At 38.5% G+C, this 14434-nt stretch overlaps 1 protein-coding gene across 6 annotated transcripts in view; it reads left to right on the forward strand.

Annotated features, from left to right (window-relative positions):
* The window catches only part of LRRC2 (leucine rich repeat containing 2), a 103105-nt gene extending 89024 nt beyond the window's left edge, over positions 1-14081 (forward strand). For all 6 annotated transcript variants that reach the window (XM_080373242.1, XM_080373244.1, XM_080373241.1 and 3 more), the window contains one exon: positions 232-14081. In XM_080373242.1, coding sequence (XP_080229368.1) covers positions 232-281 — 50 coding nt within the window. In that variant the 3' untranslated portion in view covers positions 282-14081. The remainder of the gene's footprint in view (positions 1-231) is intronic.
* Positions 14082-14434: the final 353 nt, after the last annotated feature.

Consider the following 14434-nt stretch of genomic DNA (forward strand, 5'->3'; position numbering starts at 1 on the left):
CTCTTGTGCTATAGATTATACCAATACTTGCTTTTGAAAAGCAGACTGGAGAAGGAATAGGTTCTGTGTAATATGAGCCAGCTGAATTTCTGAAAGATAGCACAGAGATGACTTGTAGCATACTTTTGAAATAAAACCAAACCTAGCTGTTTCTAGCTAAGGTCTCCAATTTATTTGTGCCAGATTACACAGCTGAAGTCTAAGATGTATTTCTTTTTTCTCTTTTTGCAGATTCTGTGCCTTCCTACACTACGAAAGTGTTACTTAGTCTTCAACTTTGAACATCACTAGTGGATATCAGAATAACTCTGTTTTTATCCACCTGAATAGAAAACATTGGAAACCATAGATGGCCAGAAGCACTTCAAAATCATCATGAGTTTTTTAATTTCTAGTTGTTCCTGGTAACTACAGATGAGACAAAGAGCAGTAGAACTTTCATATGATGCCGTTTCACATTTTAAATCAATGTATTTTCAAGTCTGCAGCAACAGCCACTAATTTAGGTATAGACCCTCTGAAAGTAAATATTCACTGTAATAAAGTATACACAGGCATAGATGCCTTGAGGATGAAGACATTATATGTTGTAGTTGAAACAGTGGGACATAAATCATCACCTTAAAAAGAGATTTCATTTTATAAGGGCGGGAAAGGATTAATTTAGAATATGAATGTGATCTGTCATATTCTTAAGACCATATAACACATTTAGCTCTTTACAGTATCTAAAGTGCAAACACATACATAGATGTTTGCATTTATTTTCTGTTCTTCAAGGATTTTCAGTTTAGATGTTTTAGTTTAGATGAGTTTCAACAACTTTATATATAAAAACTGTAGCAATTCTGATGCTTTTTTCAAGCCTATTACAAGCTTTTACCTGTTCCCAAGTTCAGGTACCAATGTGACTGAAACTTGTGGGCTGAGCAGTCTTATGATGTAACTGTATTAGATCAGATTTTAAGGACTAAGAAGTATGACAAAATAATATCAACAAAATGATGATAAAGGCCTTCTACTAATGGTTTTAGATTACAGCATTTTGAGGACATTTATTGGAATTTTCCAAGTAGTCTAGGAATGAGTTTGCTGCATAGAAACTTATTTTGCTTGCAATTTAATAATCTGTTTATATATAATTATGTAAGTGTACATACTGTAGAGTTTTGGAAATCTAGTTTTACATATACTTTTTGTTTAATAAATCAAAATTTTTAATCTAAAAAGAATTGGGACTTTGAGAATTTAGATTCAAATTAGACAAATTAAAGAATTTAAATAGTCTTGAACTTATGAGTACAGCTACAGGAAATATTTATGTCTTGCTTTTTTATTAGAGATGAGCTATGTCTAGTTTTGTGCAGTAAAGTGCCACTTAAGTCAGTCATATTTAAAAAGCAAAGAAACAAAGCATGTAGTCTTCAAGACTTCCATATTAAAAAAAATAATGGTTTTGATGTTTTCTTCCCTTTTTATTTTTTAGCATTCATTCTTTGAAAGAAGAGAATTTGTAAATACTAGGTGTGTTATTTTTCCAGTCACAAACTTCTGCAGTGATATAACTACCCAAAACTAAACTCTCTTAAATTGATCTCTAGGTGTTAATACTGATTTTAAGCAAGTTCTAGAACAAACAGAGAGTTTTAAAAAGTCCCAAGAAAACTTGACATTGATCTGAAGGAATAATGGAAGATCAGAAACTTTTTTTATTTTATTCTGAAGATATTGAAATATGATAAAATAGTGGCAATCAAAGTGGGCTTATAGAAATCAGACCATCTGAAACTACCCTACCAAACTTTCTTTTAATGAAATTATAAATTTGGTTGATTAACTATTGATATTTATGTAATAAACTTCTGTAAGACATCTGATTTGGCATTACTTGAAATTCTATTTCTAGATTTCTACTGTAGTCTAACATGATTCACTGAAAACCATAGGAACGCAGTGTCCCATCCACAACTTCTCTGGGAAACCTGTTCCAGTGTCTCATCATCTTCATCATAAAAAATTTCTTCCTTAGATCCGATCTAAATCCATCCTCTTTAAGTAAAAACTGTTACCCCTTGTCTGGTCACTACAGGCACTGGTAAGAAATCTTCCTCCATCTTTCTTATAAACCCCCTTTATATTTTAAAAAGCTGCAACAAGGTCTCCCTGGACTCTTCAGGCTGAAAACCCCCAACTGTCTCAGCCTTTTGTCATAGGAGAGGTGTTTCAGCCCTCTGACTTTTTTTAGGGCCTTTCTCTGGCACTGCTCTAATAGTGCCATGTCTGTCTTGTACTGGAGACACCAGATCTGGATGCAGTACTCCAGGTGAGTGTCTCATGAGAGCAGAGCAGAGGCAGAGAATCACTTCGCTTGACCTGCTGACCATGCTCCTTTTGATGTAGGATATGAGTACCTTTATGGTGTGCAAGTACACATTGCTGGCTCATGTCCTATTTTTGCATCCACCAGTATCCTCAAGTACATTCCTCCAGGGCTGAGAGCTTTTGTTCCTAGGTCTTGTAGAATGTTACTTCCTAAAACCTTATCCAGCAAAAGAAAGGATTATTTTAGTCATAGAATTTGTCAAGTACCTCTGTTTAAGGGGAAGATGGCATATATGTGCAACTGTTTCTGTTACACCTAAGACATCCAGTGGGTAATGTCAGCTATAACTCAAAGTCCTAATTTTAACATAACTTCATTTGAGTTCTGCATCTATGTCCTGTACAACAAAAACTGTGAGAACATACTTATCACATGTTGTTAAATATAATTTTAATAGTGCCATCCATTGCAGCACAAAATCTGTGTGTCAGAAAACACCTAATTTTGTATTTAATCTAACTTTATTGGTTTTCTACAACTTGGTTTACTCATAGTTTACTTTGAACTATTATCTTTCTTTAAAAAACACTTACAGAGCCAAGCATTCTGCTATTGCCACATTGCATATTTTCTTTTTCTATTTCTGAAAGTGAGTATTTTTATGAATGAAATAAGTGTGTGCAGTAATGGCAATTTATGTTATTTTCAAGCTTCTGTTGCCAGATATTTAGATACCTGAAGGAAAGCAATGTGTTTTTTCTTCTGGGCTGCAATGTTGACATGCATGTATTGTGTTCAGCATTTTTATGAGTTGCGACTGGCTGCCAAATGCTACCTTCTTCATACGCAATACTTCTGCTTCACAAGTAGCTGCTATTCAAAAGCAGCAAGACTGGAGAAATTGGAATATGTATTAACTGGCTCAATGTGCAAAAGTAATCAGATAATTACTTTTCATTGTGTTTCTTTTCTCTGTTTTCCATTGGGTTTGTACATTATGGTTTTTTTCATTCTTTACAGAGCTCCAGACAAGTGGAGGTTGAGTCAGCCTTTGCCTCTGTGTATTATCTAATGATATAAAACAACATGTTTAGGAAAAGCAATGTATTACACTGTCGGGGTTTAAGCTGACAAATATATGTGGTGCTCCTCCGAGCTACTGAAGCTGATAGTACTTGTCAGATCTTTTGTGTGTACACTAGTTCTGGTGTTATGCACACAGGAACACCACAACATTTTTCTTTCAGATTTCCTACAGGTTTACGAATGGCACAAAATGTTATTCAGTGTTTCACTCTTATTCTGTGTTTGCTGGTTTAAAAACTGCAATGTTTGTCACCTGTAGTACCTGTATAGCTGCCTGTCAAGATACATATTTGGAAATACTTGGATCTCAAGTTTGTTGCGGTGCTGCCCTGACCCCAGGGAGGTAGAGCTGTCTTATCTGAGTGTATTCAGAGAAGGTGAGTTCAGTGGTTAGATATTGGCAACTGCATGAACCACAAGTGGCAACACTTGAGACAACCAGGTAGCTAAAGGACCTTGAGATTTTAATGTTTTTAAAATGTAAACCTGGTTTTGTTTTTGCATTTTAAAAAGGTCCATATCACCAGGGTTCTTTTTTCTATAGCTATGGGAGCTGTACATCAAAACACATGTTGGCATTTTAAGGTAACACATGATTTCAGGGATAAGGGTTTAAAGAATGTAATAGCATTTTAGTTGCAGTGAATTGACCATTGACTATACTAGGATATGGCTGGAAAAGATTAGGATATATCTGCTTTTATGCTATAAGTAGGCTTTGCATATGCTGGAAAGTCTTGCTATAGGAAAGCTTCTACCCAGATGTCCTGTAGTTCCTTTTCCTCTTATTTTGGACTGCTGTAAAGTTATACTGTACTAAGCCAAACTGCCTGAAGCTTTCAGGCTCAGGGTAAATGGGGAAAGACTTCAGGACTTTGTTTCACCTGTCTTTTCCTTTCCCTCTCTTTTCCTTTCACTCATTTATTTATCTGTCAAATAAAAAATCAGGAGTTCGTATTAGGTATCTCTCCTACAATTTTTTTTCAAAAAATTGGTATGTAGTTTTCAAGAGCTTTTTGGCTACTGACTATTGTACTGACAACTGCTAAACTGGGTTGTCCCTGAATTAGTCTCAGTAATTAGCATTTGGCATGTGCTATGTGTACAGCAGGTGTTGGCATGCTGGTTAGAAGTTCTTACAGAGAAATACTATATCCTGACTGATGGGAATAATTTATATCCCTTTTCTCTCCGACCTGTCTGCCACTTAATACTCTAGCTATGACACTAAATTAACATTCTGAAATGTACTACTTTAACATTACTTGGCTTGTTAAAAACATGTTGTGTGTTTCATCCCAGGGCACACTACAAATTAGCAGGAAGGCTCCTGCTCCACATGAAGCCTTGCAGCTGTGGGACAGGTTTGCTGTCCTCAGAGCTGAGGAGGACATGGGTGTGCTTTCAAGTGAAGCAACCAGGATGACCAAGTCTGAACACAAATGATGATCAGGAGGAAATGGTGGGTGACAGCGGCAGGCAGCTCTCTGCTGCAGAGGATTGAGGCACTCACCTGCCAACCTGACCTTTTGTCCAAAGAATTTTGCTGCTTCCTGGGGATGTGGATCCAGGATGATATGGAGAAACTGCTAAAGCTTGTCCTATGATCTGTTACCCCCTACTCTTCTCCTGTGTGGATGTGAGTGATACTACCAAGGACAACCTCAAGAGTATTAAAAGCAACTAAAGAGTTCTGGGGGTGATAATTATGGTTATGGAACCAGGTGGTGTTCCTCTCAATGCTGCTGGTCAGGCAAAAGGTTTAACTACATGTTAATAACTGTTTGCAGAGCTGATGTTGCCAGATGGGTTTGGCTTCTATGACCATGGGACCCTGTCTAAGGATCAATGTGTGCTTGGAGAGATGGGATCCAGCTAAGTGGGGCAAAGATATCTTTGCCAGAAGGATTGTTGGCCTGGTAAGAAAAGCTTTAAGCTGGGAATGATAGGAGAGGGAGAGAGTTACCAGCAGCCCTGTGGAGGAGTGATGGACAGCATTGACACACAAAAGACTGGAACACTGTAAGTGAAAGGGAACAAAATCTGCAAGACAGGGCTCAAGCATTTGCATACAAGCAAGACTACAAGATGCCACTGTGGGGAAACCTCCCAGACCATTTCTGGGGAGTCAGCATGCTGGAGTGCCTCTTTGAAGTGCCTGCACAGTAATGCGCACAGCATGGGGAATAAACATGAGGAATTAGAGATCTGTGTGCAATTGCAGGGTTGTGGTCTTGTTGGGATCATGGGGATATGGTGGGACGACTTGTGTGACTGGACTACTGTGATGGAAGGATTCAGGTTCTTTAGGAAGGACAGCCTGAAAAAATAGGGAAGTGGAACTGCCCCTTATGTGATAGAATAGCTGGAATGTATGAAGATCTCCCTGGGGATGGATGAGGAGCCAACAGAGAATTTATGAATAAAGATAAACAAGTAGACTAGTATGGGTGAACCTAGTGGGTGTCTGCTATAGGCCATCTGATCAGGAAGAACCAGTGAATGAGGCCTTCTACAAACAGCTAGAAGCAGACTCAAGTTAGCAGGCTCTGGTCCTTCTGGAGGACTTCAGCCACCCTAATTTCTGCTAGATAGATAAGACATCAGGGCATAAGCAATCTAGGAGTTTCTGGAGAAAAATCAATGAAAACTTCCTGATGGAAATGATAGAGAAGCCAGTTAGGAACGGTGCTTTGCTGGGCCTTATACTCACAAACAAGCAAAGGTTGGCTAGGGATGTGAAGATTGAAAGCAGCCTTGGCTGCAGTGACTACGAGATGGTGGTTTGGGTTCCTGAGAGTGAAGGGAGCAGAGTAAAAAACAAGATTACAACTCTACTTCAGGAGAGCAGACTTTGGCCTCTTCAGGAATGTGCTTGAAAGCATCCCATGGGATAAAGCCTTAGAAGAAATAAGAAGCCAAGAAAGCTGGTTGATCTCCAAGTTCAGCTGCAGTTCACACCAGTGAGCGAGAAGTCAAATAAAAATGCCAGGAGACCTGTGTGGGTGAACAACGAGCTCCTGGCAAAATTCAAAGAGGAAAAAAGAGGTATACAGAAGTTGGAAACAGAGGCAGGTAACTTGGGACTGGAGAATGTCTCCTGTGAGGACAGGTTGAGAGACCTGAGACTGTTCAGCCTGGAAAAGAGAAGGCTCAAGGGGTTCTTTTAAATATATATAAGTATCTGAAAAGAGGGTGCAAAGAAGATGGGGGCAGGCTCTTTTCTGTGGTTCCCAGTGACAGGGCAAAAGGCAGTGGGCACAAACTGGAATGCAGTAGGTTCTCTCTGAACATCAGGAAACATTTACTATGACGGTTACTGAGCACTGGCACAGGTTGCCCGGGGGGGTGGTAGAGTTTCCATTCTTGGGAGATACTCAAAAGCTTCTGGACATAGAGCTATCTATTCCAGATGAGTCTGCTTGAGCACCGGTGTTGGACCAGGTGGCACCTAAAGGTCCCTGCCACCTTCAACTTTTCTGCGACCCAGGGACAGGACAGGTATCCTGAAAGCTGCTTTGCTTTATGTGGCGAATTCCAGCTGTAATGTTTCAGCACTACTGGAAGTTTATATGGCCTGGGTACAAGTTCAGTGTGGTAGGTTTAATGGAATAGTGTTATCTGCTGTGTTGTCAATGCTGACACCCTGAGTACAAATCCTGACTGAATATTTCTATAATGCAGTAGTGTTCAGGAGAACTAGACTGAAATAATCTGAAGTCATGAGTGAATACTGCCTGACATTCATCAATGTTTGCAGCTAGTACAAGCTGCTTCAATAAAGAGCAATTTGTGCTGTCCTAGACCTGCTTCCCTCTATATCCGCTGAAACCAGCATTGCTGTACTGTGCATCAGACCTTTGGATTAACTCATGGGAGTATCGTAACGGAAATTCAACAGAAGTCTGCAATGATGATGTCGTTTTGCACCCTTGTGGGAATGTTTCAGGCCTTTATTGTGCTCCCCTTGGTGCTGCATGGTGACAAGGCCTGCATAGCCCTGGGTTTCCTCTTAAAGCATGACCTCTGGCCTACATCTTATTTGCTATTAAGCTAGACTGGTGGAAACTGCACAGTAAATGGCCAGATGTGCTGTATTTTACAGTACTCCCTTTTTCATCCTTAGTACTACAAGGCTTTCCAGTAAAGCTTGTGGCTTTCCAGTAAAGCTGCTGAATAGATGTCTAAGTGGACAATTGGTATGGTGTGCTTGGATGTTACAGCTTTTGCTAGAGTTTGTTGCTTTTGGTGTGTTTTTTTTTTTTTTTTTTTTTTTTTTTTTAAAGAAATAATAAAAAGCAGCATCTTGGCTGTGTTTAAATTTCAATCTGAAACATGAGGAGCTGAGTGGCTCAGGTCAGTAAGTAAAGTCACTTTAAATACAAAAGACTAAGTGAAGAGGAAATCTATTTCAGAGGAAACCTCTGAAGGCACTAATAAGATGTCCTGGTCAGAGTTTGACAGTCATTTCTTTTCGTGGTGGTGTCAGCATAATTAGTTCTTCATATTGCTTTCTGCCTCCTCAGGGAACTGGTGTGGGCTAAGTCTGTTGTGGGTTATTTTTAATTCAGATCAGATCCTCAGCCTGTTTGACTATCTGCTATCACAAAGGGGTTTAGGAAAGCATTTCCTCTGAAAAGAAACTATAGCATTACCTCTGAAATAAATGGTCACCAAACTACAGCTTTGCTGCATTAACAACCAAGTGGTGAAGTTGTAGGCTATCTAGTTAGATCTGGCTCCTGACATTTTGTGATCTATTTAAAATCAATATAGTAGGTACACATGGGAAGTGCCACTGTGAACTATCAAAATAACAATTGTAATTGGCACCTCTGTAATACGGGAATAGGAGTGAACTCTAGAAAACGGAATGTCAGCCACATCTGTGGTGCTTAAGTATTGCCTTTTACATGCAGTCTTCTGGGAATTGTACTCCATCCCTCATGCTCTGTGCAGCTCCCAATTTCACGAGCTTTCATATCTGATTAATTGTTTTACTTTCTTTTCTCAAAAGCTCACAAGGAATTCTTTATGACCTGTTTAAAACCCATGTAGACAAAAAAAAAATACAAGAAATAAAGGAAACTCAAGGCAAACTGATCACTGACTGAGCAATGATAGCTCTGAACAGAATTCACTGATCATTCCTATACTTGTTTTGGAAGGGAGATAAACACTTCCAGGGCAGTTTTCATCTGAGCTTTTCATTTAATCAAACCTGATTTTACAGCTTATATGTGGGGAAAACTGGTGAATATTCTTGTGTTCTCAACATTGTTTTTTACAAGCTCAAGACTTTCATTTTGAGTACAGCATGAAGGGTCAGCTGGCTGGATATGTATGCACTGATTTGTATGTACTTTCATATCACAGTTCAATGCACTACTGAAATCCAAATTGCAAGGGTTACTTTTTTTAAGATTGTCCATTTTTATGGCATTTTTATCCTGTTTTGTTTTCTAAATATCTAGGAGGCAATATAAAGTATTTGCAGGACAAATGATGTGATTGAAGGGGGAAGCTTGAGGCTTTGGGAGAGGAAAAGTCCAGAAAAGTTACAAAACTTAGTGTTTCTGAATGAAATTAGTAGCCTCCCATTGTCTGAAAGGCATGGCTGTAGACTTCAGTATTTTGGAAAGCTTTGAATTTATATTGATACATTACACTGGTCTGAGGCTTCTAAGTTTCCACTTGTTTCATGGGCAGCTGTTGTTTTAGGTGTTTGTAAATGCTATAGAAATAATTGCTGCATGGTACGTAAGAAAGGAGTTTGGAAAGTATCAGAAATTTACATATTTACTGAGGACTACCTTTTCATTTCAAAATGTATTGCAACTTCTAGCAACTGTAGTCAGAACTGTTTCCTTCTTCAGTCTCTTTGGATATAATTTCCTTGGGCAAATGGGAAAAATGGCCCACTCTTCATTCTGATGCAAGAGTGGAATTTCTTGCCTGGGATCTGTTCCTTGAAAAATTCTGAAAGGCTGTTGAACCTAAGACCTCCTGTTCTTATTAATGTTGCTATACATGAACAGGTGTGTTCTTCCAAGTCCAAAGTTTTCTCAGCCCGAACTGGAATACCTCAAAAAAGCTCTTTAATTTAAAAGATACATGAATTTGAGTGTGAGTTATCCACTTATTTCCTCCCTGCAATTGCTCTGGATAAGCTGTCAAATTTCTGTTTAGAAATTGATTATTTTTCTAGCTCCAGCTTCATGTCTTATGAAAACCTTCCCAAATGTGAGCACAATTTTAATTTTTCTAAGCTACAGATAGAGGTAGTTTTTATGAAAACTAGACCCAACAATAACAGAACCAAACCAACAGCTTAATGAAGGCTAGATGAGCTACTGTATTTTGAAGCTGTGTTGTCTATTTCTGTCAAGGTTAGTCCTTATTAAACACCTTTACCAAAGAGGTATTTTTCTTAGTTTTACATTTTTTGGCATGCTGCACCCTACATTTCACTTTTACTATTTTATTCCTTGTTTATTACAAATCTTTAAAATACACCTGAATTTAACAAAAAGAATGTTTTTTTTTTTAGTTGCTTAATGTTTTTTGTCTCTAACCTGCAGTCTTTGCTACATTCCAAAACCAAAACCTGAGATAAAACTATCTGTTAAACAAATCCCTGGACAAAAGATTTGTGTTTGTTCAGACCAAAGGGAGCATCCTGGAAACCTGTGTCCAGACGCAGTAACAACTATGCCAAAATGTAATGTGCAGCTGGCTAATTAGAATTGGTTTTATCTGGCTATTCTTGTACATAAAATTCCAGCATCTGTTGGCAAATAACAAGGACTGGCTAGCTAGCAGAACCACTGGAATGCAGGGACAGTGGAGACTGTAGGACCTGTGTGATTTTGAGAAGGATGCTGGACAAGGTGCCATGTTTCACAGTCACATAGGTTGTCTCTTTCTTGCAAAAAAGACTGTCTGCCACCTGCTGTAGGTATGGTAGCTTAAACTCCACATTCTCACAAAAGGCTTCTATTAACTTACCATTTACCAGTGGCCTACAAAAAAATATCATGCCCCCAAACTTGTACGAGCTTTGCTTTCTGAGGCTTCAGACAGATTTTTAGCCCAGAAGACTTACTGATCCTTCTTGTTTGTGTCCTTTCAAGGTAACAAATTAGCCAGCTATCTTTCAACAAATATTTATACTAAGAAATAATGCAGTCTGCACAGCAGGAAGGAAATCTGTCCTGAATCTCTGGGGTCCCATCTTTGTGGGAGAGAGATTTTCCATTCTAATTTTACGGTAGGCTGTACTTGTCTGTACTTGTGCATAGAAAGTGTAGCAACTACGTTAGTAGAAATTTCCATGGCTTAGTACAGTTCTTCAGTTTTCTGTAATGTGAGTAGGACATTTACTACTGTAGCTGTGTCACACACACAGATGCAGAGTGAGGTGTTCTAAGAGCGAGCACAGGACTGTTTCCAGCTCAGCCAGATGCAGACTGCTCCTGGTTTGTAGGAGGCATGGGTTGAGCTTAGAGGCTGGCTGTAAGGACAGGTAGTGACAGAAATGGTGTATCTGGATGACTTCTGTGGTGGCAAGAAAAGTAGCTGCTGTCCTGTCTTCTGCCTGACACAGAATGCTGAGAAAACAACAGCTGAGTGCAGGGCAGACTTACTTTCTGATCTGTGACATATTTAGGCATCACAAGCGTCATGAACAAAGAGGCTCAGGGACTCGGAGCCGACAGCTACTGCCATATGCAGAAGCCAGGTACAGTCTCCAGCCCTTTTCCCCCACTCCTATTCTATATGTTGCTCTGTCTCCTTTCTTGTTGTGGGAGGCTGTCTTCCTGTCCCTAGTCACCTCCCCACATACACAAAGCAGAGCTCCAGCCCATCCAGTAATCCTAAAATCTTTTATTTTATTCTGCTTGTTGTGGCTCTGCAACATGCATCAGTAGCAGCACAGGCTGGGGAGAGCAGGTTGCTGGCACTTCAGTTCATTGCCTTTCATGTGCTTTCCTTGCCTGGCTGGAGAGAAGATGTATGTCCAGGACTGGCATGCAGCTGCTGAAAGCGGCTTGTGCAGTGCGAATGCTAGGTGTATGGCCGTCTGCCTTAGCATTGGGATTTGTGTTATGGCCTAGAGGCATACAAATATGTGTGCATACTTTTATTATTCTTTATTTCACAACTACTTTACAGAGGCTTTGATCAAATTATTAGGAATCATGTTTAATAAGTACACTGTAGAACACAGAGATTTTCCTCCCCAGTATTACTGTAATGTCTAGCACTTTAATTTGAAGGCTTGTCATACCCTAGATGTAGAAAGGCTTATTAGAAGGGAAGCTATCTGGCATTGGGGTGATTACTTTTATTCCATATATTTCATGCCTCAGAAATCAGTGGCAGTTTGCCAATGGAAAAGGGTTCCCAAGATCTACTTTGACTTCTGAAGTTACAGTAGAAATTTGCAGGAAATTACATACACTTATATACATTAATTTATTTTGCATTATCAAGCCTTAGGCTAGACACTTGTCTGCATTTTAATGCCTGTCCAGATTAGTTTAGCTAAAGAAAATAGCATGGATTTTATGTTCACGTTAATTTTTTTTTTTTAAACAGGTGTTTGTAGTAGAGCTGTTGAAGGAAGAACACTACAGCAGTGAGTAGACTGGAACAATGAAATTGATTTTAAGGGATTATTTGGCAGCATAAATAAGTTTAAGGTACCTAGATGAAACTTGCATCATTATGGAACAGACTATCAAATGCACTGTGTGGGTGCATAAGTAGGGCTTTTCTTTTCCCCAAGAATTTTTATATAAAATGGCAAAATTAAACACCAAATGTAAATTCACAGTATCATGATTATATTGCATGCAGCTGATCAGATGATTTTCAACAGTTCTGGAGCTGGATGAATATTTTACTTTTCCTCTGGCTTGCCCATTTGCTGCTACTGTCTCCTTCAGGTCTATGGGGCAATGTCTAGAATCATAAGGTATGAGTATCCTGCAGACTTCAGGTTCTTCCTTGGTTTGTAGTGACTGTAACTCATAATGTAAGTACCCCGTGGCTGATTTCTAGCCCAACTATCTTACAGACCCCACTGCCCCACAAATAGGTGTCCTCTGTGTTTTCTTGCTCACAACACTGAAGCCACCTTTTGTTAGAACACTGGAAGTGCCAGTCTTGCTGATTTAACTTGAAAACTGAGACTCCTTTTAAAAAATGAGAGCAACTCCCTGCTCTCCCTTCCTTCCACCCCAGTTATGTGGGAAGTTCTGCAGAAATTATAGCATGATAGCAAAAAAGCATGGGAGTACAATGTACTAATTACCATAACTTTAAAATAATATAGGCTGTAGCTTGACTTATGTCATGGGTGTATAAATTTCACAGGATTATCATGTTGCTCTTCTTAACTTAAGAAAAACACCCCTAAAACTAATGTTTTCTTTATTTCAACCATGCCTTTTAGACCAGACCTATTTTAATTTTTTGCTAAGTTTACAGATGTTTTCAGCATATTTTTAGTTGTTTTAGAAATCTATTATTTTTTCTTGGCATTTGTGATGTTGAAAATCTAGTTCTTCCTCAAAAAAAAATTTATAATTTGATTTTATTAATCTATAATCAATGTATTAATTGGTGAAGAGTTCTGAAAATAACAAAAGAAAGTAGTCAGGGGAATAAATGGGTGGATACCAGAAGAAAAAATGCTCTATTTATTTGCAGTCAGCAGTTGCTGTTTTCTATTTTGGCTGCCTATTAGCAGCGTTTTTCATTTGAGTGTTTTTGTAAACCAGCAATAGGTGTTAATGCCAAATGCCAAATGATTTTTTTTTTTTAAAGAAAATATCCTGCCAGATGTCATTCTAAACTTGCAAGTCATTAAGAGAATGCACTGATGAAGTTTGAACTTGATTCTCCACACTCTTCAATGTATTTCTAGACTTGATTGTTTGGTCTTAACAAAGTGTTGATCAAGTTAACTCCACATTGAGTGTTTTGAAAGATTTGGCATTCATGGCAACTTTAACATTTTATGAGTTACACTTGAAATACTTAACGAATTCCCCAGGTTTATAGTTTTTCTATATTATATACTTATGTTACGCTCACATATCAGTATATGTAATTCTGGATAACATTTCGTTGTTATTGTTGTGGGATGACTGATATGCCACATTGTAAAAATTGCTTCATCAGCCTGCCTTCTGGTGGATACAACTTTTTACAAAATCAGTGAAGGCATGTTTTCCTTGGCCAAGCAGAATGTGAAATACAATAACATCTTGGTGCATTGCCACAATTCAACAGACACAAAATCTATGTTTTTAATGTTCTTCTCTCTCCTTCTGCTGTCTTTGACAAATATTTTCAGGTTTATTCTTTTAATGTTTACCTACTGGGCTCGTTATTACTACAATGACATGTTTTTTCTTTCAGCTGGAACCAATAAGTGATTTAAAACATCTCCTGGTCACAATGTAGTGTATTTTCTTAATGAAGGTTTCTCTTTTACTGCACATTTTAACATTCTAAAATAACTGAGACTGTGCTGTTCTGTACAAAGCCAGGTTGACAATAACTGGCAATGCACATTTCAGATGACAAATATCCATCATTTTTGTATGCATTTGTAATTACAGAGGAAGATTTCAGAAATAAAATATTTGTTTTCCTTTTCTCCAAGCTGTTTTAAAAATTGAGTGAAGTGCATCCCACCTTGTCAAACTTGTTATTTTTAGATCTTTATAGTTTTTGTGCTACAGGCAGCATGGTGTTTTGATGTGTAGGACTGGAAGGAATATCCTTCAAGTCCAGGCCTACTTTAGTCACAACTAATGCTCGTAACACTCTTTCTTGCAAACTGCCATGTTCTAGGTGAAATTTGCAGGAGGTCTTTACCTTACCCTTTTCCCAAGTTCATATGTTATCAGTGCCTTCAAATACTGTTGTCAAGCCTTGTATTCTGACAATTAGAAACTTCCTTCCCCCTGGTTATTTTTGTCCAGTCGGTATTTGTTTGGTCGTGTACCA

Source organism: Falco punctatus, assembly GCF_963210335.1.
Source record: "Falco punctatus genome assembly, chromosome: Z".
Classification (NCBI taxonomy): Eukaryota; Metazoa; Chordata; class Aves; order Falconiformes; family Falconidae; genus Falco; species Falco punctatus.